The sequence below is a fragment of the Manis javanica genome, chromosome 11, assembly GCF_040802235.1.
Source record: "Manis javanica isolate MJ-LG chromosome 11, MJ_LKY, whole genome shotgun sequence".
NCBI classification, from domain to species: Eukaryota; Metazoa; Chordata; class Mammalia; order Pholidota; family Manidae; genus Manis; species Manis javanica.
In genome coordinates, this window is record NC_133166.1 from 69,394,213 (window position 1) to 69,416,418 (window position 22,206).

A 22,206-nucleotide genomic window follows, 5' to 3' on the forward strand; every position below is an offset into this window, starting at 1 on the left:
GGGGCCGCGCTCTGCCCGCAGCCGCTGCAGTCGCCGCTTGGGCCGCCCCGTGTTCCCGTGGAGCCGCCGCCGCCGCCGCCGCCGCCGCCGCCGCCGGGAGCTCAATGCGGACGGAGCCCGGGCCGGGCCATGGGGATACTCAGCATCACGGACCAGGTCAGCCCTCGTGCCCTTGCCCGCTTCCTCCTTCCAGGGCCGGTCGCCGCCGCCACGCGAGCCCGGGGATGTGCGGCCTAGGCTGGGCCCGAGCGCGGGGCTCCCGCAGCTTCCACCCCGCCCCACGCCGTGCTCCCCTCAACCGAACCGGTGCCCTTGGGGGCCTGGCGCCCGGCGGGGACACCGCGGGAGCCCCCGCAGCCAGGACCCCAGAGCGGAGCTCCTCTCAGCGACGCTCCCTCCTCAGACCCGGTGTCCCCGCCCTCCCCCCACCCGGTTCTGCCCGGGCCCGCTTCCTGAACGCCGATTCTGCCTGCAGCCGCCCCTGGTCCAGGCCATCTTTAGCCGAGATGTGGAGGAAGTGCGTTCCCTCCTTTCGCAGAAGGAGAACATCAATGTGCTGGTGAGTTGGGGTCAGGAAGGATGGCGAGCCAGTCATCTGGGCCCTGGTGTTCTGGACCCCTCCCCACCAGTGGGGTGGCTCCGTGTCTGCTCAGCGACCCTTCCTATCCTGGATGGGCGCCTGCTCTACATTTGAGGATGGAGAGCAGGTCAAGCTCAGCACAGACCAGTGGGGCTGAGGGTAACCAGAAACGGTGTCTTCCGAGCCATCGGTGTCTGCAGCGCCCCCGCCCCTCCAGGAAGAAGGAGACTGCTTCACAGCGGAGGCCCTGACCCCCTGACTCCACCCACCCTAGGCTCTTGCTTTGACCTAGGGTTGGATTTAGGAGGCTGCAGAACCTATGGGAAGAGGTTGGGGGAAAGGTGTGGAGCTCTAATACTTGGTTTATGGTCCTGGGTAGTTCACCCCCCTAGCGGCTCCCCTTTTCTGCCTTCCCAGGACCAAGAGAGGCGAACCCCACTGCATGCTGCTGCCTACGTAGGCGATGTCCCCATCCTCCAGTTGCTACTGATGTCAGGTGAAAGTGGGGAGCTGGAAGGTGTGGCGCCCAGGGAGGGGACCTGAAGGAGGAGCCTTTTTTTTTTTATATATACCCAAGGATTTCATACCACGGATTCTCTGGTGCGAGGCTCCAGGCGAGGCTCCATTTCTATCCAGATTCCCATGCCCGATTACTGGCTTCTCTTCCCTCCTGCTCTCCGCTTCCCACCAAGAGAGGAAATTATATCCCACAGGTGCTAACGTCAACGCTAAGGACACACTGTGGCTGACCCCTCTTCATCGTGCTGCTGCCTCCCGAAATGAGGTATGGGCCTCCCACCTCCTTTCACCGTTCCAGAGAGGATGAGTTGCTTGAAGTTGGAGGTCAGAGGTTGGAGAGCCTCAGTGCTCTGCCCTATAAGCCGGTCTGCCCCATGGTGGGAAGACACCAGATCTTGGCCCCTCCCTCCTAACCCTAAAACAGGCTAGTAAGGGGGGCTGAGTGTCGCCAGTTGATGTCACGTCAGGGGAGAGCTTCACCTGGGCTGGCAGACTGCAGGCGACCCTGCTGTGAGGCCTGAGTGACTCATCCCTCCCTGGGGAGCCACCTTGGAGGTGATCCCCCCTCTGGGCACTGAGATTTCTTTTCTTATGATGGAGGGATGGGGGAGTGATTTGCTACCAGGACAAAAGTAGACAGCACAGGGGTAGAACATGTCTCACAGTGGGTGGGGGTCATCACCCCTGAGAGTGGGAAAAGACCTTTCTCTTGGTTTTGGCAGTCACTTCCCTGGCTCCAGCCACCGGGGGGGAGGAACTGAGGCCAATGGGACTGGGATGGGTGGTGAATAGGCTCATCCTTTAGCCAAGAGAGAAACCAGTTGTCTGTTTGCTTACTGAGGTGATGGGAATGATTTTGGTGCCTACGAAAGGGCCGAAGGAGGGTATTTGGGGCATTAAGGTCTCAGGAGCATTTATTTTTCATAGAAGGAGTAAGGGATTGGAATTGTTTACATGTGTGGATTTGTTTCGTAGTAGCTGTATGTATTGGTGAAGATTTCCAGGGTCTGGGTGGGGAGTGATACCAGGTAGCTTGAGGAAAAGGAAGGGATCCACGTTTTCCTCAGCAAGGTAGAGAATATTTTAAGCTCTAAGAAGATCCAGAAGATGGGAAGTGAGTATTGAGAAGCTAGGTGTGTTGGAAAGATGAGAAGAGACTCTTGCTAGGGCGTGGAGGGATGGGTCTGTGTGTGCCATGATGACCTCCTCCATTTCCTGTGGTTTTACCTCCTGCTCACCTCCATCTCTTCTGTTATCCCTTGCTCCTCAACAGAAGGTGCTGGGACTGCTGCTGGCACATTCAGCAGATGTGAATGCCCGGGACAAGCTGTGGCAGACACCGCTGCATGTGGCTGCTGCCAACCGGGCCACCAAGTGTGCTGAGGCTCTGGCGCCCCTATTGAGCAGCCTCAATGTTGCTGACAGGAGTGGGCGCTGTGCCTTGCACCACGCAGTGCACAGTGGGCATCTAGAGGTGAGGGCCACTCCAGTCCACGCCTTCCCTTTCCCACCCTTCCTACTCACCTTCCCCAGCTTCTGGGCCATCAGGCCTACAGAGAGCAGCCTAGATGGTTACATAAACACTTGGGCCTAAGCACTGAATGAATGGTCGCGTTAGATTGAAATTCTTGACCTGGACTCTGAAATTGCATGTAAAATGTTTGTATATATATGCCATTTTCTGAAGCAAGAGTCCATGTCTTTCAACACATTGTCAAAGATTTTTAAAAAGAATTTTAAGAACCACCAACCAAATCACCTGAAGAGACTCCCTTGAGTTTCCCTCAAACTTCCAAATCTATCTGGGACCTCCTTCTTAGTGCCTGCTTCCTCTAGTTCACCAGAGTGTTCTGCTCAAGAACAAAGACAGTAGACTGCCTCAGCCTTTTCAGGAGCTGAGGCCTCTGCTCTTAGGTACATTGAAAGCATGAAGTTAACTCTGAACAGGTGTCTTTCCTATCCTGATACAGACGGTGAACCTGCTCCTGAACAAGGGAGCCAGCTTGCATGTCTGTGACAAAAAAGAGCGGCAGCCTGTGCATTGGGCAGCTTTTCTAGGTGAGAAAGGGTTCACAGGAAGAGTAAGAATTTGACATTTAAGATTCTGAGGGCAGGGAGGGTGTTGCAGCCTCTGGAGAGAGGTACTCAGGGTCTTGAGCACACCTCTTTTCCCAGGGCATTTGGAGGTCCTGAAACTGCTGGTGGCACGAGGAGCAGAACTTGGCTGCAAGGACCGCAAGGGCTATGGACTGCTCCATACAGCTGCTGCCGGCGGCCAGGTTGAAGCGGTGAAGTACCTGCTCCGGACGGGGGCTGAGGTCAGGGCACTGAGCACAGGGCCTGGGGACTATGGGCAGGGAGTCAGAGGCCAGAGCCTGTTACAGAGACGTGAAGGTGCTGGGATTGTTGGTGTGGTTTGGGGAGGTTGGGAGGATGTGGTGAGAGGGTCAGAGTAATACTTATCTTTAGTAATAGTGCCCTCGGTTTTTTGAGTCAAGACCCTGAGAGGTCTTGAGGCAGTCACTGAAATCATGGGATTCTCGAGGCTATCTCTGTCAGCTTCCACTTTGTTGAAACTGATACTTCCTGTATTCCCTTACCCTCACCCCTGGATTTCCAGATTGATGAGCCCAATGCTTTCGGAAACACAGCTTTGCACATCGCCTGCTACCTGGGCCAGGATGCTGTGGCTGTTGAGCTCGTGAATGCAGGAGCCAATGTTAACCAGCCTAATGACAAGGGCTTCACGCCACTACACGTGGCTGCGGTCTCCACCAATGGCGCCCTCTGCTTGGAGCTGTTGGTTAATAACGGGGCTGATGTCAACTACCAGGTGCCTGAGGGATGGGGTTGCAACCAGTGGGGAGAGGGTTCTGACCATGCCTTTCCCTCTGCATAATTCTCGGGAATTATCCACCTGCCTCCAGGGTTGATCAAACCTTGCCAGGTACCCAGGAGAATGTGGGCTGAGATGACGTCCATATGACCACTCTATCCTCAGAGATGTATCCTTTGGAAGGGGGAACAGGGCATTCTCTGTGCTTTGCACTGAAAGAAAAAAAAATTTCCATGTTTCCACAGAGCAAAGAAGGGAAAAGTCCTCTGCACATGGCTGCCATCCATGGCCGTTTCACCCGCTCCCAGATCCTCATCCAGAATGGTATGGACTTGGGAGACTCGGTACTCTTTCCTCCTCTTCCCTCAGAGAACTCATCCCTAGAAACCCCTTTCCTTCCTTATGCCGCCTCCTACGCCATTTTCTAGTCAAGTTGGGCACCTGGAGCTCTGAGCAGGGCACCATGGAAATGGCTCTGCTCTGCCCTCCTGTCCCCTAAGGCAAGATGTAGAGTGCTTAACACATAATGAGCACCCAAATGGTAACTAATGTGTGTGGTCTGAAACTGAGGCCTGCCTGAGTCTGTGTGTATGCACCCCCTCTCAGGCAGTGAGATCGACTGCGCTGACAAATTTGGGAACACGCCGCTGCACGTGGCTGCTCGCTATGGACATGAGCTGCTCATCAGCACCCTCATGACCAATGGCGCAGATACCGCCCGGTGAGTCAGGGCCCCTGCTCCACATCTGGGCTGTCTCAGACCTGCACAAACTGCTCACATCAGACTTAGTGAAGGGAAGCTTGGAGAATCTTGCCATGTCCTAGGCTGGCGGTGGGCCTCAGGCAAGAGGCCCCTCCTTAACCCAAGGACTGAGACCCTTGACTTCTCCCCAGGCGCGGCATCCACGACATGTTCCCTCTGCACTTAGCTGTTCTCTTTGGATTCTCTGACTGTTGTCGTAAGCTTCTTTCCTCAGGTATGTGCTGCCTGGGTGCGGGTGGGCCAGGGCAGAGGGGAGCAGAGCCTGCCCTGGCTCAGGGCCCTCAGTGCAATCTGTGGCCGTCTTGCCCTGCAGGTCAGCTGTACAGCATTGTGTCCTCACTCAGCAATGAGCATGTGCTCTCAGCTGGCTTTGACATCAACACTCCTGACAGCCTAGGCCGTACCTGTCTTCATGCTGCTGCTTCTGGAGGGTAAGTTCTCCTCTCTCTCCCTGGCTTAAGAAGAGAACTGGGCAAGGGCCTGCCTCCTCCTCTCCTGCTGGGTGTCGCCCCTCTCCCAGTAAAGGCAGGTGCATTAGAAGGTCTGTCTAGCTCCACACTTCCTTAGCCCCTCCCTATGCCTGTGGCTTCTCCTTGGGGCTCTGGCTCCCTTAATTCTCACCCTCCTTCCTTTTAGGAATGTTGAATGTCTTAATTTGCTGTTGAGCAGTGGAGCTGACTTGAGGAGGAGAGACAAGTTTGGAAGGTGTGTTAATGTTCAGGGCTGATTTCAGGAATGTCTGATGAGAGAGACAGATTCGGGGGGAGCTGGGGACAAGTCAGAAGGCAGCTTTCACCCACACCTCATAGGCCTGCCCTTGGATCTGTTGCTGGCTATGTTACCTGCCCCCCGCCAACCGCTCCTTATGTCCCCAGGACCCCACTGCACTATGCAGCCGCCAATGGCAGCTACCAGTGTGCGGTGACACTGGTGACCGCCGGCGCAGGCGCCAATGAGGCCGACTGTAAAGGCTGCTCTCCCCTGCACTATGCCGCGGCCTCCGACACCTACCGGAGGTGAGACTCCCACTTGAGCCTCCTCAGCCCCACCCACCTCCCGGAGCCTGCCCCAACTCCTGCACTCTCTGTAACTCAGAGCGGAGCCCCACTCACCTTCCAGCCAGGACACTGACGAGGAGCCCCTGAAGGAGTCGCGCAGGAAGGAGGCGTTCTTGTGAGTCGCTGGGAAGACGCCTGCAGGGCCCTTTCCCAGTGGGTAGGCTGGGTCTGGGTGTTCCCTCCCTGCTAAGCCCCTCCACCACCTATGCACTGCCAGCCAGCCAGCCAGCAGTGTGTTGGGAGCACCGTGAATTTAGTCCTGGCCTGAGCACTGGGTGATAACATGCATCTGAGACATAGTCCTTCCTGCCATCGCACATGGTAGTCTTGAGAGGATCAGAAAAGCCAAACAAAAAGTCTAATTTTTCCACAGAATAATTGAGTAGCTACTTATTAGGTGTCCAGCACTGTGCTAGGTACTAAGATTAAAAGAGGAATTCCCCAAATTTCTGCCCTTTGAAAGCTAGTAATCTGTTGGAAAAGATAAGTGAAAGGGCAGGTACCCATTCTGATGTAAGATGGTAGTAACAGGGAAAACTGGGTGCTGAGTGTATGGGAGCTCTGTACTGTCTTTACAGTTTTCCTGTAACTCTAAATAAGACTGTTGTAAAATAAAAGGTTTATTTTTCTTAAGAAAGGATACAAAACAAGAGACTCAGCTGTGTGACCTTTGGCAAGTAACTTAACCTCTCTGTGTCTCAATTTCCTCAACCATAGTAGGGTAAGAATAGTATCTGCCTCATGGGGTCATTATGAAGATTAAATGATTTAAGACACAAAGTGCTTAGAACAGTGTCTGATGCATAGTAAGTGCCAAATCTGGTACTATCAGGACTAGCACTGCTCCTAAGCTGGGAGAAGGGTTTCCAGGGAGCACAGGAGAGGATGCTGAGACTGAGTTTGAGCTGAGCAGGACTTGTTATGTTTAGCTGGGAGGAGGAGGCATCGGAGGCCAGGAGGTGCAGGAAGAGGAGCAGGTTGGTGACTGTGCTGTCCATAAGTTCTCTGGGAGAGCATTCGAAGGACAAAGGAGGGCATTGAAGTCAGCCTGGTTCAGGACGGCAGACCTGGAGGAGGTGGTGGGCCAGAGCTAGGGTGTAATGGGCAGAAGGTAGCCTGCCTGGAGCAGAGGTTAGGTGTTGGCAGCTAGGCCTGGAGGCAGGGCTCGCTTGCCCTCTCCTCCAACAGGCCCTCTGGGCTGGGCCCACCTTGCCTCATAGTCTACTCCTACCCCACAGCTGTCTGGAGTTCTTACTGGATAATGGGGCAGACCCCTCCCTGCGGGACAGGCAGGGCTACACAGCTGTACACTATGCAGCCGCCTATGGCAACAGACAGAACCTTGAACTGGTACGTGTGGGAATTGGCCTGGGTAGGGAGCAGAGGCCGGGCACACAGAGTCCACCATCGTGTTTTGGGACTCTGAAACCAGAGGGTGCTGAATCACTGTGGTCTCTAGATCAAGAGGTGTAGGGATGACTGGGGGCTAGGGGCAGGGAGTGGTGTCTCAGAAGTTGCAGAATGTCAGCACCTACCATCCTGTCCATTGCAGCTCTTAGAAATGTCCTTTAACTGCCTGGAGGATGTGGAGAGCACCATTCCAGTCAGCCCTTTGCACTTAGCTGTGAGTCCCAGGCCTTTCCCTCTTGGCTTCCTTGTTCCTGTGTGCCCCAGGCCCACACACGTGGGCAAGCATGTGTGACTCTCCTTGCCTCTGCCTTCCTGTGGGCAAGTGACCAGCAGAGCAGGCCATGGGTGGGGGGCGGGAGGGAGCGTGATACAGGTCAAGAGACTGAAGGGCCCTGGAGCTTGGGAGGATTGCTGCCAGGAGTTCCCCCGGGGTGGGCAGCATACCCATCGGTTGCCTACACCCTCAGGCCTACAACGGCCACTGTGAAGCCCTGAAGACCCTGGCCGAGACACTGGTGAACCTGGATGTGAGGGACCACAAGGGCCGGACTGCACTCTTCCTGGCCACTGAGCGGGGCTCTACTGAGTGTGTGGAGGTGCTTACGGCCCATGGTGCCTCTGCCCTCATCAAGGAACGCAAGCACAAGTGGACACCCCTGCACGCTGCTGGTCAGTGTGCCTTTCTGCTGCTCCCTTCCCTTGCCACGCCAGGCCTTGGAGGCTGTCCCCAGGTTTTTCTGAGTGGGGCTCGGGTTGGGCACAGAGTAGACTGAGGAGGATGCCGACTTCAAGTCCTGATTCATAGCTTCCTATCCCCCAAGACTTCTCCCTGCCCCAGGTTGCCCCATAACCTTCACCCTCAAGTTCTTTACACTTGACCTGGCCTCCTCCTTCCCCCCTGACACAGGCCCCCTTTTTTCCTAGCTGCCTCTGGCCGCACTGATTCCCTGCACTTGCTGATTGACAGTGGGGAACGAGCTGACATCACAGATGTCATGGATGCCTATGGACAGTGAGTGTGGGCCAGGGCCAGGGTGCAGGTTTCCCCATCCTGGCTAGGCCCTCAAGCTGTTTTCCTGCCCCCTTGGTAGGACCCCACTGATGCTGGCCATCATGAACGGTCATGTGGACTGTGTACATCTGCTGCTGGAGAAAGGGTCCACAGCTGATGCTGCTGACCTCTGGGGCCGCACCGCCCTCCACCGCGGGGTGAGTGAGCTGGGAGGGGTTGCTCACAGTGAGCCTGGATGTGGGAGCACAGGCCCCAGGAGCCTCAGGACATCAGGTTGTCTGGCAAGTGGGCCTGGAGTTTGTGTCCAGGGTTGTGCTGGGCCTTACTATGTTTGCTCCAGGATGAGACCCTGACATCTGCAGCTGATCTTGCTTTGTAATCACTTGAAACCACATGCTCAGCACCCAGGTTGCCCCAGGACTCTCCCTGGTCCTGCCCCACTGATAATGATGCCACTACACAATTGCCTGTCCTAAAGCTGCCTTCTCATCCCAAGGGATTCTTTGATCCCTTAGTCTCCTTACCTTGCCTTCTGTGTCCCACTCCAGAGTGCCTGGACTAGCTCTTGCCATCCTGATTGTCTGGGGCATAGGGAGTGAAGGAAGGAAGTGCTGACCCTTACGACTTAGAATCACTGTTGTAAAGACAAGGATTGGAGCTCTGGAAGTGGCCTTTCTCCTGGGCCAGCACCAACGACTGGCCATCGGACAGGGAGTGGCTCCGCATGCCCTCACACTCCTTTGTCGCCCACAGGCAGTGACTGGTTGTGAAGACTGCCTGGCTGCCCTGCTGGACCATGATGCATTTGTGCTGTGCCGAGACTTCAAGGGCCGAACGCCCATTCACTTGGCCTCAGCCTGTGGGCACTCCGCAGTGCTGCGGACCCTGCTACAGGCTGCCCTGTCCACAGACCCCCTGGATGCTGGTGTGGATTACAGCGGATACTCACCCATGCACTGGGCCTCCTACACTGGTATGGGTCTGGGGCCTTTGTGGGCACAGGGATGTTTTGTGGGGCTGGGTGGGGGCACACAAAAACAGACCAGGGATGAGTGGGTTGAGGGAGGGTTAGCACTGATTGGGGAGTGGGGCATCAAGAGATGGGACAGGACAGATGTAGGGAGCCTTGTCTGTCCCCTCCATTACCACTCTTTCTTCCTCATAACCAGGACATGAAGACTGTCTGGAGTTGTTACTTGAACACAGCCCATTTTCATACCTGGAAGGAAACCCTTTTACTCCTTTGCACTGTGCAGTGTAAGTCCCTCCCTATGTGTCAGCCCCTCTCAAGGGTCTGTGACCGGGGCTTAAGACAGGAAGTCTATTTCCCTTGCCCTTGTGATCTACCCTTCCTCTTCCCTCAGAATTAATAACCAGGACAGCACCACAGAGATGCTGCTGGGAGCTCTGGGTGCCAAGATTGTGAACAGCCGAGATGCCAAAGGACGGTGAGTGGTGGAAGGCTGGGGACAGGCCTGAGCTACCTCTGGCTTCCTCTTTCTGCTCAGGTGAGTGAGCCTTCCCTGTTTCTCTCCGGTTTGACCCCCACCCTCCAGGACCCCCCTTCATGCCGCTGCCTTTGCGGACAACATCTCTGGGCTCCGGATGCTGCTGCAGCACCAAGCCGAGGTGGACATCACTGACCATGCTGGCCGCACTGCGCTCATGACCGCAGCCGAGAACGGGCAGACCGCTGCTGTGGGTGTGTAGGGGCCCGCTCCCGTGGGTGTTGGCACAGTGGGCTCAGGAAGCAGGAGGTGTGTTTTTGGATGTGGATGTAGAGTATTTGAGGATAGGTGGCTGGAGAGTGGGATGGCTGCTACCCTGGGGAAAGCGTCATCCCTTCTGACCCCTTTCTCTTGCAGAATTTCTGCTGTACCAAGGGAAGGCAGACCTTACTGTGTTGGATGAGAACAAGAACACTGCCCTCCACTTGGCTTGTACCAAGGTACTTCCTGGAGTGCTGTTGGCCAGGGCTGCGGACCGGGCAGGGCCTGGCGCAGGGGTGGGCCCGGCTTGACCGGAGAGGACTGGCGCCAAGTCCTCTGACTGGTAGGGTAGCTCCATCTCACTGCCACCTGCCCCAGTCTGCTCCGCGGCCTATCAGGCTTCCAGTTGACAAGTCTCCATCTCTGTCCCTCTCCCTCAGGGTCATGAGAAATGTGCCCTCATGATCCTGGCAGAAACCCAAGACCTCGGCCTTATCAATGCGACCAACAGTGCTCTGCAGATGTGAGTGCCTGGGGCAGGGGCTTCTTGTTAAGGGAGGCTGGTGGGTGAAGAAAGAGCTGCCATTCCAGGGTACTCTGGAGCTCACAGGGTGAGTTCAGCACCTCATTGCCCTGGCTAGGGGTGGAAGGGCAGCCTGGGTCCCACTGGCTTCTTGCTCCTTTTTTCCTTTTCTCAGGCCACTCCACATTGCTGCCCGGAATGGACTAGCTTCCGTGGTACAGGCCCTGCTGAGTCGTGGGGCCACAGTGCTGGCAGTGGACGAAGAAGGTAGGTAGGGTCCAGAACACCACTGCCTCTCCCAAGTTTGGGGTCAGGGACATTCTTCAGGAGGTAACTTCTTGACCTTGGTATAAACTGGGTTTTCTTCCCAAGGGAACTCATCAGAATAGGGACCCAATACCAATATGCTGCACTCTGAGGGGAGTCTGACAGAACTAGGTGGAGCCAGCAGGGTCCTCAGGGAGACCTCCCACACACCTGAACCTGCCAGCCTTCTGTCCCCTGTGCTCTTCCCTTTGCCCCCACTTTGACAGTCTGCCTGTCAGCCTCCTGAGTCCCTGAAGCCCTTGAATTCTCATCATGCTGGGTGCTTGCCTGCCTTTGCTCCCCTCCACAGATAAGAGCTCAGAGCCCAGGGGAGGATGGATGGGGACCCCAGGGTAGAGGACCCTGTGCCTCAGCTACCCCTTTGCCCTGCAGGTCACACCCCGGCACTGGCCTGCGCCCCTAACAAAGATGTGGCGGACTGCCTGGCCTTGATCCTTTCCACCATGAAGCCTTTCCCACCCAAGGATGCCGTCAGCCCTTTCAGTTTCAGCCTGCTTAAGAACTGTGGCATTGCGGCAGCCAAGACGGTGGGTGGCTGCGGTGCCCTGCCCCACGGGGCCTCCTGTCCCTACAGCCAGGAGCGGCATGGCGCCATTGGGTTAGATGGCTGCTACTCTGAGTAGCCCCTGCCAGTGTCCCTCCCCTGCTGGTGGCTTGATACCTTATTCTATTTATTTAGAAAAAGTCTATACATTTAGGGCACTTTAAAGGAGAACACGACTGGGTGGGGGTGGGGGGGAAGCACTGGGGAGCAGCCGCTCACCCCTCTGCCACACCATCCTGGCCTGGCAGGGGTCTGGGACTGACAGGGAGCACCCCAGGCCCTTGGTACCTCCAGGGCAACCCCTTCTGCCAAGTGTCCCAAAATGATTGCTAAATGTCTGGCTCCCCCTCTTTTACCCCATCCCTCAGTTCTCCCTTTCTGCTGCCAACTACCCCCACTCCTCCCTCTGACTCCTCTCTGTGTCCCCTTCCCCTACTGCCAGGCAGATCCCCTCTTTTTCCATACCCATCACTGCCTCCCTGCTCCCCTGCTCAGCTGGCCCCTCCATCCCCCAGCAGTGAGAAGCCTTAATTTCTGGTACTGTGTGAGCACTCTGGGGGTGTCCCCCTCCCCTTCAGGGGCAGCTAGCAGATGAGTGGGGGAGATATTTAGCACTGGGGCCTGGAGCTTTTACCCCACTTCTGTACTCATCACCCCTAAGGTTCAAATGCAAAACACTTGAAGCAGTAACTACTGTACCTGGGCCCCACCCCTGCACTCCTGGCTCCTCATATGCAGATCAAGGGCTGGTCAGCCCCCACAGCCTGCCCCTCCCTGCTGCCCTCCCCATCCTGGCCTGCCCCCCAGACACGCACTTTAAGCTTGCTTCTTTCCTTAAACTTCTTTTGGGAGGGCAGAGTCTGTGGCCATTCCCTCCTTGTCTCTCCTCTCCCTTAACTTTGAGGCTTGTCATGAATTTTTAAGTAAGCATTTTATCCTTTAGGGGAAAAAACTAATTAATTTCTTGCCCATTTCAAAACCACATCCCTTGTATATCCTGGTTCAGGCATGTGTTGCATGTGTGTGGAGGGAGCAACCCTGTTCTCCTATGCCCCCCAGTCCCATAGTTCCTCTGTGCTCCATCTGCCACCACCTTCAGTTATGTCCAAGAGTACCCACCTTCCCCAGTCATCCTGATCTGAAGCCAAAGATGGTGGGAGGGGTAGGGCAGACTAGGGACTATGGCTACTTGGGACCCAGGCTTCCCTTCCCTGGTGAGGCTGAAGCTCAGATGTGGGGAGCAAAGAACAGACTGAGGCTTGGTCCCTGCCTTCCCAGTAGCAGGCAGAGACGGGACTGGGCTGGGGTGAGCATTGAGAAGATTCTTCAGAATTGCACCCCAAAAGCCAAACTGGGTCAGAATGAGGAGGGGGCAGTTTTCTCTCTAAATGTAGCATTGAATTTGGCCCTGGTCCCTTCAAACACCATGTCCATCCATCTAGTTAAGCCTCCTGGACAGTTGGACTCACTCCTGTGGCCCAGAGTTCCCTTCCTCACACTCAATACCTCAGCCAGGGGCCAAGATACAGAACTTGAATAGAGGTCATGCCCCCTCCGTCCCCACAGCACATCCTTGCCCAGTTTGGTCGCCATCAGTATTGTTCCCTGAGAACTGGACAGGCTTCGTTTACACCGTACAGGGGTTCCCCTAGGAGTTCCCTTGGTCTCCTTCACCTGCTGCTTTCTTTTTGTGATCTTACCCATGTTTCAGTGTGTCCCCTGCAAGTCTTGCTGCCCTTGCCCAGGGTGGGCTGAGAAGAGGGGACACCTCGGGGGCCTCTCCCTCCCCACCAGATTCCCTTAGCCATACCTCATGGTGGTTCCCTGAAGCCTGGGGTGTTTGTCCAAGTCCTTATCCTTCTGTCATATCCCTCCTTATCCTGCTATCTCTGTGTCCTACTTCCCCCAACCCTCAGCTCCGAAACCATTTCAGAGCTTCCAGTTGACCATTATTGGTAAGAAGGATTGTGCAGCTTTTAGTTTTTAGTTTTGTTTTCAAAGCCAAAGGGCCTTGCAACACCCCTCTTGCCCACTTTCCTTCACACCATCCTCCCCTGTACGACAATCAATGTGACCTCTCTTAAGGGCTGCAGCCCCCACCCCAAACCCTGTTGGTCTGCAAAGCTTGCCCCCTAACTTCAACTCTCTCACCTAAAATCTTCCCATTCCACCTGTTCCCTCTCATTTGGTGCTGGGTATTAGGTGGGGGGGCAAGGGGCAGGAAGGTGGGTGCCCCAGAGAAGTGTCAGGGTATCAGTCGTGTCCTCCTTTCTCAGTGTTTGGCAATGGCAGGAAGAATCAGAGTTTGTCAGGAGCCCCATTGTTTTGCTGGATGAGATTTCCGGTGGCTGCCCATCCTGGTGCCCTCAGCACACTGTGCTGGGGCAGGCCATGGGGTGTTCTCAGTCCCTCCTCATTTGGCTGTGAGGAGGCCCAGAGGACGAGCAGCCTCCTCTCCTTATGCCAAAGGAAATCCCACACCCCACCCTGGCTCCCTGGCCCCTAGCGTGTTTTGAAGCATTTTGACCATTCTCATGGCCACTGAATATTTATTTTAATGTTAAGATTTTTTTAAAACCTCTTTGGTAAACGGGTGTGGAGAAGTGAAGCAGGCAAAATGCCCCCAAGTCTCAGGGGGCAGGCAGGGGTTGGGGGACACCTTCCCGGTGCCCTCCCACTGCCCCTCTCCCTTCCCACCTCAGCTCTAAAGCACTTGCCTCAAGTAATAAGCACTTTTGAGAAAGGTCCTGTTTTAAGTGAGGACCTTGGGAGCAGCCCCAGTTCCCAGCAAATGGGACAGAGCTAGGGCTACAAAGGAGACAGGGAAATAGACATTGTCAAACACAGGGCAAGATGAAAAGAGCCAGCTTTTAGTTTCTGATTTTTGGAGAGATGTTTCTGACTGAGCGGTGGCTTTGGTAGAGTTGTGCACTATACTTCAGAAGAGCAGATGGTACAAACTGCAGGTCCCAGCATGGACCGACAGACCCGGGTCACTGCCACTGTCCAGCAGAGGCCGAAGGGCCACCTCTCCCATCCCATGGCCCTCGTGCCCGAGGACTGCTGAAAGCCTCTGAATGTACAGCCCCAGTGGGGTGGGCAGCCTCTCCTGGGGGGGGCTTCTGGTGTTTGGTGCTGTGGGGGTGGGAGAGGTGAGACTGAGGGACTGCTGCCCACCTTAGACGTGTGTTCCTGGGGAGGAGGGGCTGAGGAGGGCCCACCTCCCTCTCCGACCCCAGCATGGCCCCTCTTCGTCCCTCATCCCTATCTGTTTTGACTGTAAGTCCAGCTCACCTTTGCCTTCAATATGTAACCAAAGGAAAACTCAATACTGTTTCCACCATTGTCTGCCCACCTGAGCACCTTCTTACTCCCTGGACCTAGAGGGGGAGGAGGCAGGGGTATGGGGCTAGAGTGAACAGTTCTACAGCTGTATCCCCAAAACCTATGGGCTCTCGGAAGGGTCCCTGAGAGGCCAAGCTGGGAGCAGGCGCACCCTGTCTCTCGTGCACAGGACTGGTTTTCCCCTGAATGACTCCAACAGGGAGGCCCCTTCCTCCTCCCCTCGCTGCCATTTCTCACCCTCTTCTCACACCCAGTGTTCATCCTCCACCTCCCCTTCCCACCACAAAGGAAAATAGCCTTACAGACCCTAGCCCAGAAACCCTCTTCCTGGGGCAAGCCAGTATGGGGCCCCTACCCACCTAGCTTGAGCCCTACTTTTGAAGAAGGAGGGATAAGGAGCAAAGCAGCGCCTTCCCCTCCATCGAATTATGCTGCTTCAGCCCTTCTTGGCCTTGACCTGTGTGGGGCAAGGGCAGAGGTGAGGAATCTTTGAGGACCAAGCCCAGTGGTCTGGGAAGAGGGAGGTAGAGAGGGAAGGGTCTGACTTGGGGACTCCCTTCTCCCGACCCAACCCCTAAAAAAGCGACCAAATCCTGGAGGTAGGGGGTCTGCTATGTGAATTACTTGAAGGTACTGACTCTGAGGCTGCTGCCCACTTAGCTGTGAGGGGGACACTCACTGCGTTTGGGAGGGCACAGGGTGGTGGGTGACCAGAGGGTCCACCCGCCCCACTCACTCCTGCTGGGCCCTTTCCCTGGGGAGCCTGGCTTTGCCCCCAGGGGAGTCAGGGGGAGACTCCCCCATCTCCCCTCACACTGAGCACCCCCTCCAATTGCACTAAAGTAGCTGTTGTGCCGGTCTTATCCCCACACCAGGGTGGGGGCTCTGCTTCCAGTCCTTCCCCCACACCACTGCCTCCGCTCCCAGCCCAGACAATCTCCTTGTTCCCCTGTATTCCTGGATAGCTCAGCTTTGTACGTGTGCATTTGGGGAGTGGGGTGGCTTCTGGCTGGAGTGGGTTTGGTAGGGGTTTGGGAAGGGCTAGGGGCAAGATGGAGGATGAAGTCCTACCCCCATCCCCAACTCCCAGCTGCAGAAGCCTGGGAGGGAGGTGCCTACTCTCGCTGCTGCAGTATGTCTTGCAGAAGTGCCAAAACCAGGGTGGGGGGAGGGGAGGGGTGTGGGTGCCTGGCGGAGCAGCCCCCAGGGTGGCTCTCTCAAAGCAATACAGTTCCTCCTGCCTGGGGGATGGCAAGACAAGGGAGAGGGTTGGGCTGGGGACCTCGGGGTTCTCTGTGTACAGCTGTGTATGTTCAGGGGTGTTCTTGGTCTGGTACCCGCTGTGGACGTCTTTGTGTGTGTTAACCCCGCCTCCCCATGCCCTGCATGACCTGTGATGCTGCAGACACCACCACCCTGTGTGCAGGGTGTGCTTGGGGCACTGGGGCACGTTCCCTGTCCTGTGCATCCTCCACCCTGTGACCCATGTACTCGGTCGTAGAAGTAAAGAGAACTGAGCACAATTCACTGGATTCCAGTTGAATCTTTCTCTAAGCAATTGTCCCATTCCTGCCCTTCTCCCTGCCCAGAACCACCTGTGGTGCTAGTATTGGGGTCAGAGTGATGAATGCTGGTGGGCATCAGTAAAAGGCAGATCTGCCCAGATGCCTGTACCCCCAGGGTGCTGGGGGCAGCAGGAAAAAGGGGACCTTGGTGTGTTTGCCTCCCCTTCTCCTCCTCTCTGGGCTAAAGCACAATGCTCTCCCTGCAGACTGACCACCCTGTGCCCTCCAGGCCCTTGCTCATGTCCCCCCCTGATCCACTCTGAGCCCTTCTCCTGCCACATCCTGGTTTTCTATGCTGTTTTGGTGCAAGTACAACTGTCATAGTCACGGCTTTGGGATGGGTTCTGTTTATTAAAATCCTATTGCTCCTACTGGCCCTGTGTCCCGCTTGCATTCCTGTGGCTGGAGGGAAGGAAGAGCAACTGGATGCCTTTCCACTGGCCCCCATCAGCCTTCAGAGACCAGAGGCCGTAGCTGCTCCTCCAGCAGGGCTATGGTGAGCATGAGGCTGCCCCCCAGCAGCAGCCCCAGGCCCTGCAGTAGTGCCTCAAGTGTGGGGAGGGGCTCAGGAGGACGAAGCAGGGCCGGTAGCTGAAAGAAAAGAAGGTGGTTGGGACCCTGGCTTTGTCCCTGCCGGCAACGTGAGAGGAAAGTGTCAGAATATATCAGCAGCCCCCACTGGACTTCCCAGCCCTTGTTCCTGGTACTTGGCCCGTTGTCAGCACCCTTTCAGGTGGCCAGTGGGATGGGGGGGTGGGAACTTCCCTCCCTCCACACCCGCCTCCCAGCTTCCTTTGGTTTCTCCACACTACGCACACCTCTCACCATGTCCACAAGGGCCACATAGAGGAAGACCCCAGCAGTGACCCCAAACACCCAGGGAGTAAGGGGGACAGGGCCCAAACTGAGCCCCACCCCCAGGGCTGCACCCCCAAGTCCCAGGGCTCCAGACACCAGGCTCAGCAGCAGCAGCTGCCGAAAAGGCAGCTCTGCCCGGAGCAGCATTGCAAAGTCACCTGTGGGTGAGAGGAGGGAGTATGCCAGGGCTGCCCCATGCCCCTCACCCACCAGCCTCCAAGTTCCACCCCTGGGAGGTCTCTCCCAAGCCCACCTCACCCCACTTACTCCGTTCCTACCCAGTTCGTGGGGGAGCTCATGGCAGAAGACTGCTAGGGTGGTGCTGAGGCCGCTGGAGAAGCCATCTGAGAAGGCAGCACCTGCAAGGAAGCCACCCAGGTGGCAGGATTGGAGGCTGTCTGGGAAGAAAGCTCTTCCAGGCACCCCCTCCCAGGGACTGCCTTCTCTCTGCTACCCTCTCAAACTCCCAGCCCTCCTCCCTGTGCCCTGTCCTAGCCCCAGCCAATGACTAGGTGTCCTACCCTCTGACCTGCCTCCCTCAGTCCTCGCCCCTCACCTATGGCCAGCCCATCCATGAAGTTGTGCAGACCATCTCCCAAGAGGACCATCCATGTTAAATTGCTGCCACTACCACCCTGGTGTCCATGACTGTGGCCCTGGTGCCTAGGAGGGGCTGGGGCTGGTGGGGGCTGGCTGTCCTGTTCTCTGGATCCCTGAGCCCCTGGCTCTGCAGGAAGGACAAGGATGTGTTGGTGGTTTCAAGTGGGAGCTGGGAGCCTGCCCTTCCTTTTCTCCTTTATCACCTGAAGCTGCCTGTAGGGGCTGAAGGGCCATTCCACTGCCATCCTCTGGGTCCAGGTTTGCTGTTGCGAGATCCTTTCTTTTTCGCCTGCAGCATCTCTGAAATAGGAGGGTTTCCCTCCTGGTGGAGGAGGCAGCAGAGCCGGGGGCTAAGAAGAGGCCAGGCTACCAGCTGGGAAAATGAACACCTGGTTCCACCTCTGGGCTCCGGTGCATTTTTTGGCCTCTCTACTCTAATCCCAGGCTGGCACTTCCCTGTTTCTTGTTGACTTAAACTTGGGAGAGGAGGCCATCTGGCCAGAAGTCCTGGGTCCATGACAGGAGCCCCTAACAGGGAGTGGTCATGTCCTGAGTTCGTCAGGCAATCTCCAGGGAGCCAGGAGCACACTCAGTCCCTCACCTTCTGGCCCTCGTGGCCAGTTCTTGCCTAGGACCCTGGTCTCAGCAGGAGGAGGAGGAAAGGGTGTCACTCACTGGCCAGAGCCCGCGGCGCTGCCAAAGCCCTAGCATGTTCTCCAGCGCGAAGAGCAGGGAGAGGCCTCCGAGCACGGACAGTCCTGGCCCTGAGCCCTCTGGTCCCCCGCTTGGTCCAGCGTGCTGCCCTCCTTGTGCCTGGCAGAGAGGAGGTTAGGGCGGCCCCAGAAGGCCCTGCACCCCACACCAGGCCCCTCCTATGTGGGAGGTGGCAAGTCTTCACTCGCGCTCTGCTGGAGGGCAGCTAAGCCGAGGTGGGGGGAGGGGTGTGGGAGCTGACAGAGAGGAGGAGAGGGCGTCCTATGGGAACACCTGGGATATGTGCAGGCTGTCCACCACTGGGAGCAGGGGGCTGAGGAAGGGGCTCACGCACATGTGGCAACAGGTGTAGCAGTGCATCCCCACAGAGAGTGCCCACGGCCAGGGCCCCGAGGAAGCCCAGCAGCGGTTGCAGCAGGTGAGGCCCCAGGAGCCGCAGCAGCAGCAGGGAGAGAGGAGCAGGGAGGCTGAGTAGCAGGACTGCCAGGGCACTATGGACCAGAGCTGGGGGAAACCAGGACGAAGTTAGGCCAGGGATAGAGGGAGGGCCTCAGACGCCAAGTGGGGCAGAGCCACGCTGCAAAGGGAGGCAGGCCCCCCTGAACCTCCTTCATTGGCTTGGGGCCCACCTCCTGCCAAGTTTCAGGGTGCCCCGCCATCTACTTTTACCCACTGACCAGAGAGTAGATCCCCTGGGGGGTTCGGGGCTGGGGCCTGGACGCAGACGCGGCTGTCGATCTGATAGAGCAGGGCTGGACACAGCAATGCGAACTGACGGGGGGTCAGGGGAGCCGCAGGGCTCAGGCCGAAATTGACCAGCAGCTGGGAGCCGTTCAGACACTAGGAGTCGAGTTGGAGGTCATGTGCTGGGGAATGGCCGAGGGCTATGGTTCAAATCTTTAATGCCTGCCTTTCTGTGGCATGGGCTTCTGGGTCTCTCCCAGGGTTCCCTTTTGCTCACACTGGCATGTGCATCAGGCACTGGGGACTGGTACATATAATCAGTATGTCTTAACTACTAGTGAATACTCAATTCAATGTGAATTGGGTGTTAGTGAAGTGAACACTGCCATCATCTTCCTCCCTCCCAAGCTCCTGATGAGTTCACTGATTTGATAATGGAGTTGATCGGACTAGATCCCTCTATTCCAGAATCTTAGAAGGGAAAAGAACCTGAAATGCCATTCAATCTTCCTCTCAACAGCTCTGTCATAGGTTCATCCAGCCTTGGCTTGAATGCTTCCTGCAAGGGGGTGCTCACTCTCACTGGGCCTGCTTTAGAGTTAACTTTGGCTGCCCTCTGGTGTATGTGGAACAAGCTGACAGTCTTTCTGGATGAAGACAGCCATCCACTCCCTGCAGGTCTCTCCAAATACCAGCTCCAGATCCTACCCTGGGCTGCTTGTCTGGATTCCCTGCTTTGCCAAATGTGGCCCTTAACTAGGTCTTGGAGATCCGAGTGTGGGCTTATCTGCTTTGAGCCCAGAGGGAACATATTTATTTCACTATTGGAATAACACACCCTAAGATCACACCTGGGTTTCTTTTTTAAAGTAACTATTAAATTACTGACTCGTAAAACATTCGTGCCATCTAAATCCCATGGTTCCTTCCTCCTCTCTAGAGATCGCCAGACTCACATCCTCATTCAGATGGTCAGCCAGCGAATGGTCCAGCAGCAGAAGCCTGTGAAAGAGGTCCAGGCCCGAGGGGCCTGGTCCATTGGGTGGCGGGAGAGTGTTTGGCTCCTCCAGGTTGCCCCACCCTGAGGGACCTAGAGGCAGCCCTGCCCAGATGGCCACACTCAGCTCCGGGTCCTGGGACCTGGAATGGATAGGATAGCAAGTCATACTCACTCATGGTCATGTAGAAAGTGCCCTTGAGAGGCTATCAAGGAGCTTAGGGGGAAAGGGAGGACCAGCCACTGGCTGGAGCTCCTTGGACCCGGAAACCATGAAATGTCAGTCCTGGGAGGATCTGAGAAATACCAGTGTATAGGAGGGTCTAGGAATCAGGGGTGTGGGGCGGAGAGAAAAAGGAGAGGACAAGCCAAACATGCTGCAAATCGGGAGCCAAGTCAGCCTGGAGACACTAAGTGTTGGACCAAAAGCAAGGAACTGAGGGGCCCGGGGATTTGGTAGAGGAGAAACTTAGAAGGCAATAGAGGCAGAAGGTGCATTGAAAGGATACAGGTAGTCAGTTCTGGAAAATTTGTAATCCCAGGAATCTAATTTTAGGATGCCAGAGTAGTCAATCAGAATCTCCAAGCACTGAGAGCTGGGGATGTGGTGTTTTGGAGTAGGGAGGGGTTAGTACCTGTGTGTGGAATTGTCTCCAGCTGGGTGTTGAGCCCGACCAACTGGAGGGCCATGGTGTCCCAGGCGAAGCCCCTGAACCTGGCCTAGCCCCAGGCTGTGGAGAAGCCGTGCTAAGCCCCCTGCAGTCAGCGTCCCATTCTCCCCATACAGGCCAAACAGCTGGGCCAGGTAATGGTTCTGTTCTTGCTCAGCAGGACCCAGGTTGGGGGCTGAGCCCCCTACCCAGCCCAAGGCCACCCACACACACAGGCCAGCCAGAAGATGACTCATTGGGGACCCCATTACTGGAATGGGTTAGAGGCTCTGATTCCGGCTCCTATTCCCCCTGGAACATCCTGAGGACTGGGTCCTGGAAGAACAGGAGGAAGGTTTGGGGCTCCTGTTCTGCTGTCCAGCTCAGGGACAGTAGAACCCACCCCCACCTTGACTCCAGCAGCAGCCCCCACTCAGCCCCCTTCCATCCTCCCCATTGCCTCCTCCTGGAGCAGTCTGTGTGTGCCAGTTCCTAGACCACCTTCCCTGACCCAGAGCTCATGGCCCCATCCGTCCCCCAGCCCTACCCCTCAACCTTGCTCCCACCATCCCCTCAACCCCCAGGGCCTCACCCCCACTGGCAGCGTGAAAGCAGTCACCTCAGGTCCCCGTCAGGCCTTGCTGTGGTAGCTAAGAGGTCCCTGAGTCAGGGAGAGGAACAAGGCTCAAGCATCAGGTGTCCCAGTGGAATGGAGCCACGTCAGACAAAAAGCTGGGATGGCTAAGCACCCCTCTCCTAGCCTATCTGCCTCGGGGTGGGTTGGGTGGGGCAGCATGAGAAGGCTCACATCAGAGAGAAGTTAATGGTTCACTGGTCTCTGGGGTGTGAGTCAAAGGTCAGTGTTGGTTGGGCCCCTGAGGAGGGAGGGGTCACCCTCTGCCCCTGGAAAATCCACATGGCTAAGGAGAACCTGGGCCTGGACTATTCTAAATAATTTACCTCCCTGACCCAGTTGGCAATATTTTAGCCTTTCCCTGCAATTACTTCCACTCCCTACTACTTAACATCTGGCACTGAGCTTCATTCATCTCCAACCCCTATCCCTACATGCCCTGGGAAAGGGGGCCCCAGGAGTCCCTGTGCTGGAGAGGAGGGTAAAAAGGCAGTTAAGTGACAACACCAGATGAACAGGAAATAAACTTTTTAGCAATTCATCATCCTGGAAGAGCAAGAGCCAGAGCTCTGGGAATGGATGACCAAGAAGAGGGAAGCTCTGGTGGGAAGAGGAAAGCAGCACCTGGACTCCCCTGAGATGTCTGACCTGGCCTAAGATCAGCAGAACAGTCTGATTGGGGTGGTCAGTCCAGGGGGCCAAGGTTGGCATTACCTGACAGCAGGAGACAGGAAGGACGCCCGGAGAAAGGGGAACACAGCTTTCTTGGTTCCAGCTATTGGGGGGGTAGGCGGGCAGGCGTGCAAGTGGGCAAGGGTCACCTGGAGGGAGGGGGCAGGGGAGGGACACTATCTTAAAGGGGCAGGCCTGCTTGGCCC

The 22,206-nt window shown here is 56.4% G+C and overlaps 2 protein-coding genes across 14 annotated transcripts; one reads left to right on the forward strand and one right to left on the reverse strand.

Moving 5' to 3' along the window:
* The first annotated feature begins 26 nt into the window (after positions 1 to 26).
* Positions 27 to 16,562, forward strand: ANKRD52 (ankyrin repeat domain 52). Of its 2 annotated transcripts, XM_017645349.3 has the most exons (28): positions 27 to 156; positions 476 to 559; positions 998 to 1,076; positions 1,294 to 1,364; positions 2,373 to 2,573; positions 3,070 to 3,157; positions 3,275 to 3,417; positions 3,720 to 3,932; positions 4,181 to 4,259; positions 4,542 to 4,656; positions 4,830 to 4,912; positions 5,012 to 5,129; positions 5,335 to 5,403; positions 5,574 to 5,714; positions 5,794 to 5,871; positions 6,995 to 7,106; positions 7,309 to 7,380; positions 7,634 to 7,835; positions 8,091 to 8,178; positions 8,258 to 8,375; positions 8,932 to 9,151; positions 9,348 to 9,435; positions 9,543 to 9,626; positions 9,735 to 9,880; positions 10,044 to 10,126; positions 10,328 to 10,410; positions 10,586 to 10,677; positions 11,110 to 16,562. In XM_017645349.3, exons 1-28 carry the CDS (start codon positions 130 to 132, stop codon positions 11,358 to 11,360), a joined length of 3,228 nt encoding a protein of 1,075 aa, XP_017500838.1. In that variant the 5' UTR covers positions 27 to 129; the 3' UTR covers positions 11,361 to 16,562. The 2 variants fall into 2 exon arrangements, with proteins under 2 accessions (XP_017500838.1, XP_036864843.1); XM_037008948.2 differs by lacking the exon at positions 7,309 to 7,380.
* Positions 16,523 to 22,150, reverse strand: SLC39A5 (solute carrier family 39 member 5). Of its 12 annotated transcripts, none has more exons than XM_017645353.3 (12): positions 22,043 to 22,146; positions 21,314 to 21,355; positions 20,680 to 21,030; positions 20,004 to 20,187; positions 19,041 to 19,203; positions 18,698 to 18,867; positions 18,325 to 18,462; positions 17,853 to 17,949; positions 17,606 to 17,776; positions 17,328 to 17,408; positions 17,017 to 17,207; positions 16,523 to 16,782 (listed from the first exon to the last, which is right to left on the reverse strand). In XM_017645353.3, exons 3-12 carry the CDS (start codon positions 20,961 to 20,963, stop codon positions 16,639 to 16,641), a joined length of 1,623 nt encoding a protein of 540 aa, XP_017500842.1. In that variant the 5' UTR covers positions 20,964 to 21,030; positions 21,314 to 21,355; positions 22,043 to 22,146; the 3' UTR covers positions 16,523 to 16,638. The 12 variants fall into 12 exon arrangements, with proteins under 12 accessions (XP_017500842.1, XP_017500843.1, XP_017500844.1 ...); XM_017645354.3 differs by having other exon boundaries at positions 17,107 to 17,207; positions 21,287 to 21,355; positions 22,043 to 22,143; XM_017645355.3 differs by having other exon boundaries at positions 17,010 to 17,207; positions 21,287 to 21,355; positions 22,043 to 22,143.
* Between the last annotated feature and the right edge of the window lie 56 nt (positions 22,151 to 22,206).

Bases quoted from the DNA above. Each gene is read 5' to 3' on its own strand.
- ANKRD52 (XM_017645349.3), top strand. From the start codon at position 130: ATGGGGATACTCAGCATCACGGACCAG. The intron at 1,077-1,293 runs GTGAAAGTGGGG...TATATCCCACAG, and splicing joins CCAGTTGCTACTGATGTCAG to GTGCTAACGTCAACGCTAAG. The intron at 9,627-9,734 runs GTGAGTGGTGGA...CCCACCCTCCAG, and splicing joins AGCCGAGATGCCAAAGGACG to GACCCCCCTTCATGCCGCTG.
- SLC39A5 (XM_017645353.3), bottom strand. From the start codon at position 20,963: ATGGGGTCCCCAATGAGTCATCTTCTGGCTGGCCTGTGTGTGTGGGTG. The intron at 17,950-18,324 runs GTGAGTGACACC...CTCCTATTTCAG, and splicing joins AGCGCCGCGGGCTCTGGCCA to AGATGCTGCAGGCGAAAAAG. The intron at 17,777-17,852 runs GTGATAAAGGAG...TCCTTCCTGCAG, and splicing joins GCCCCTACAGGCAGCTTCAG to AGCCAGGGGCTCAGGGATCC.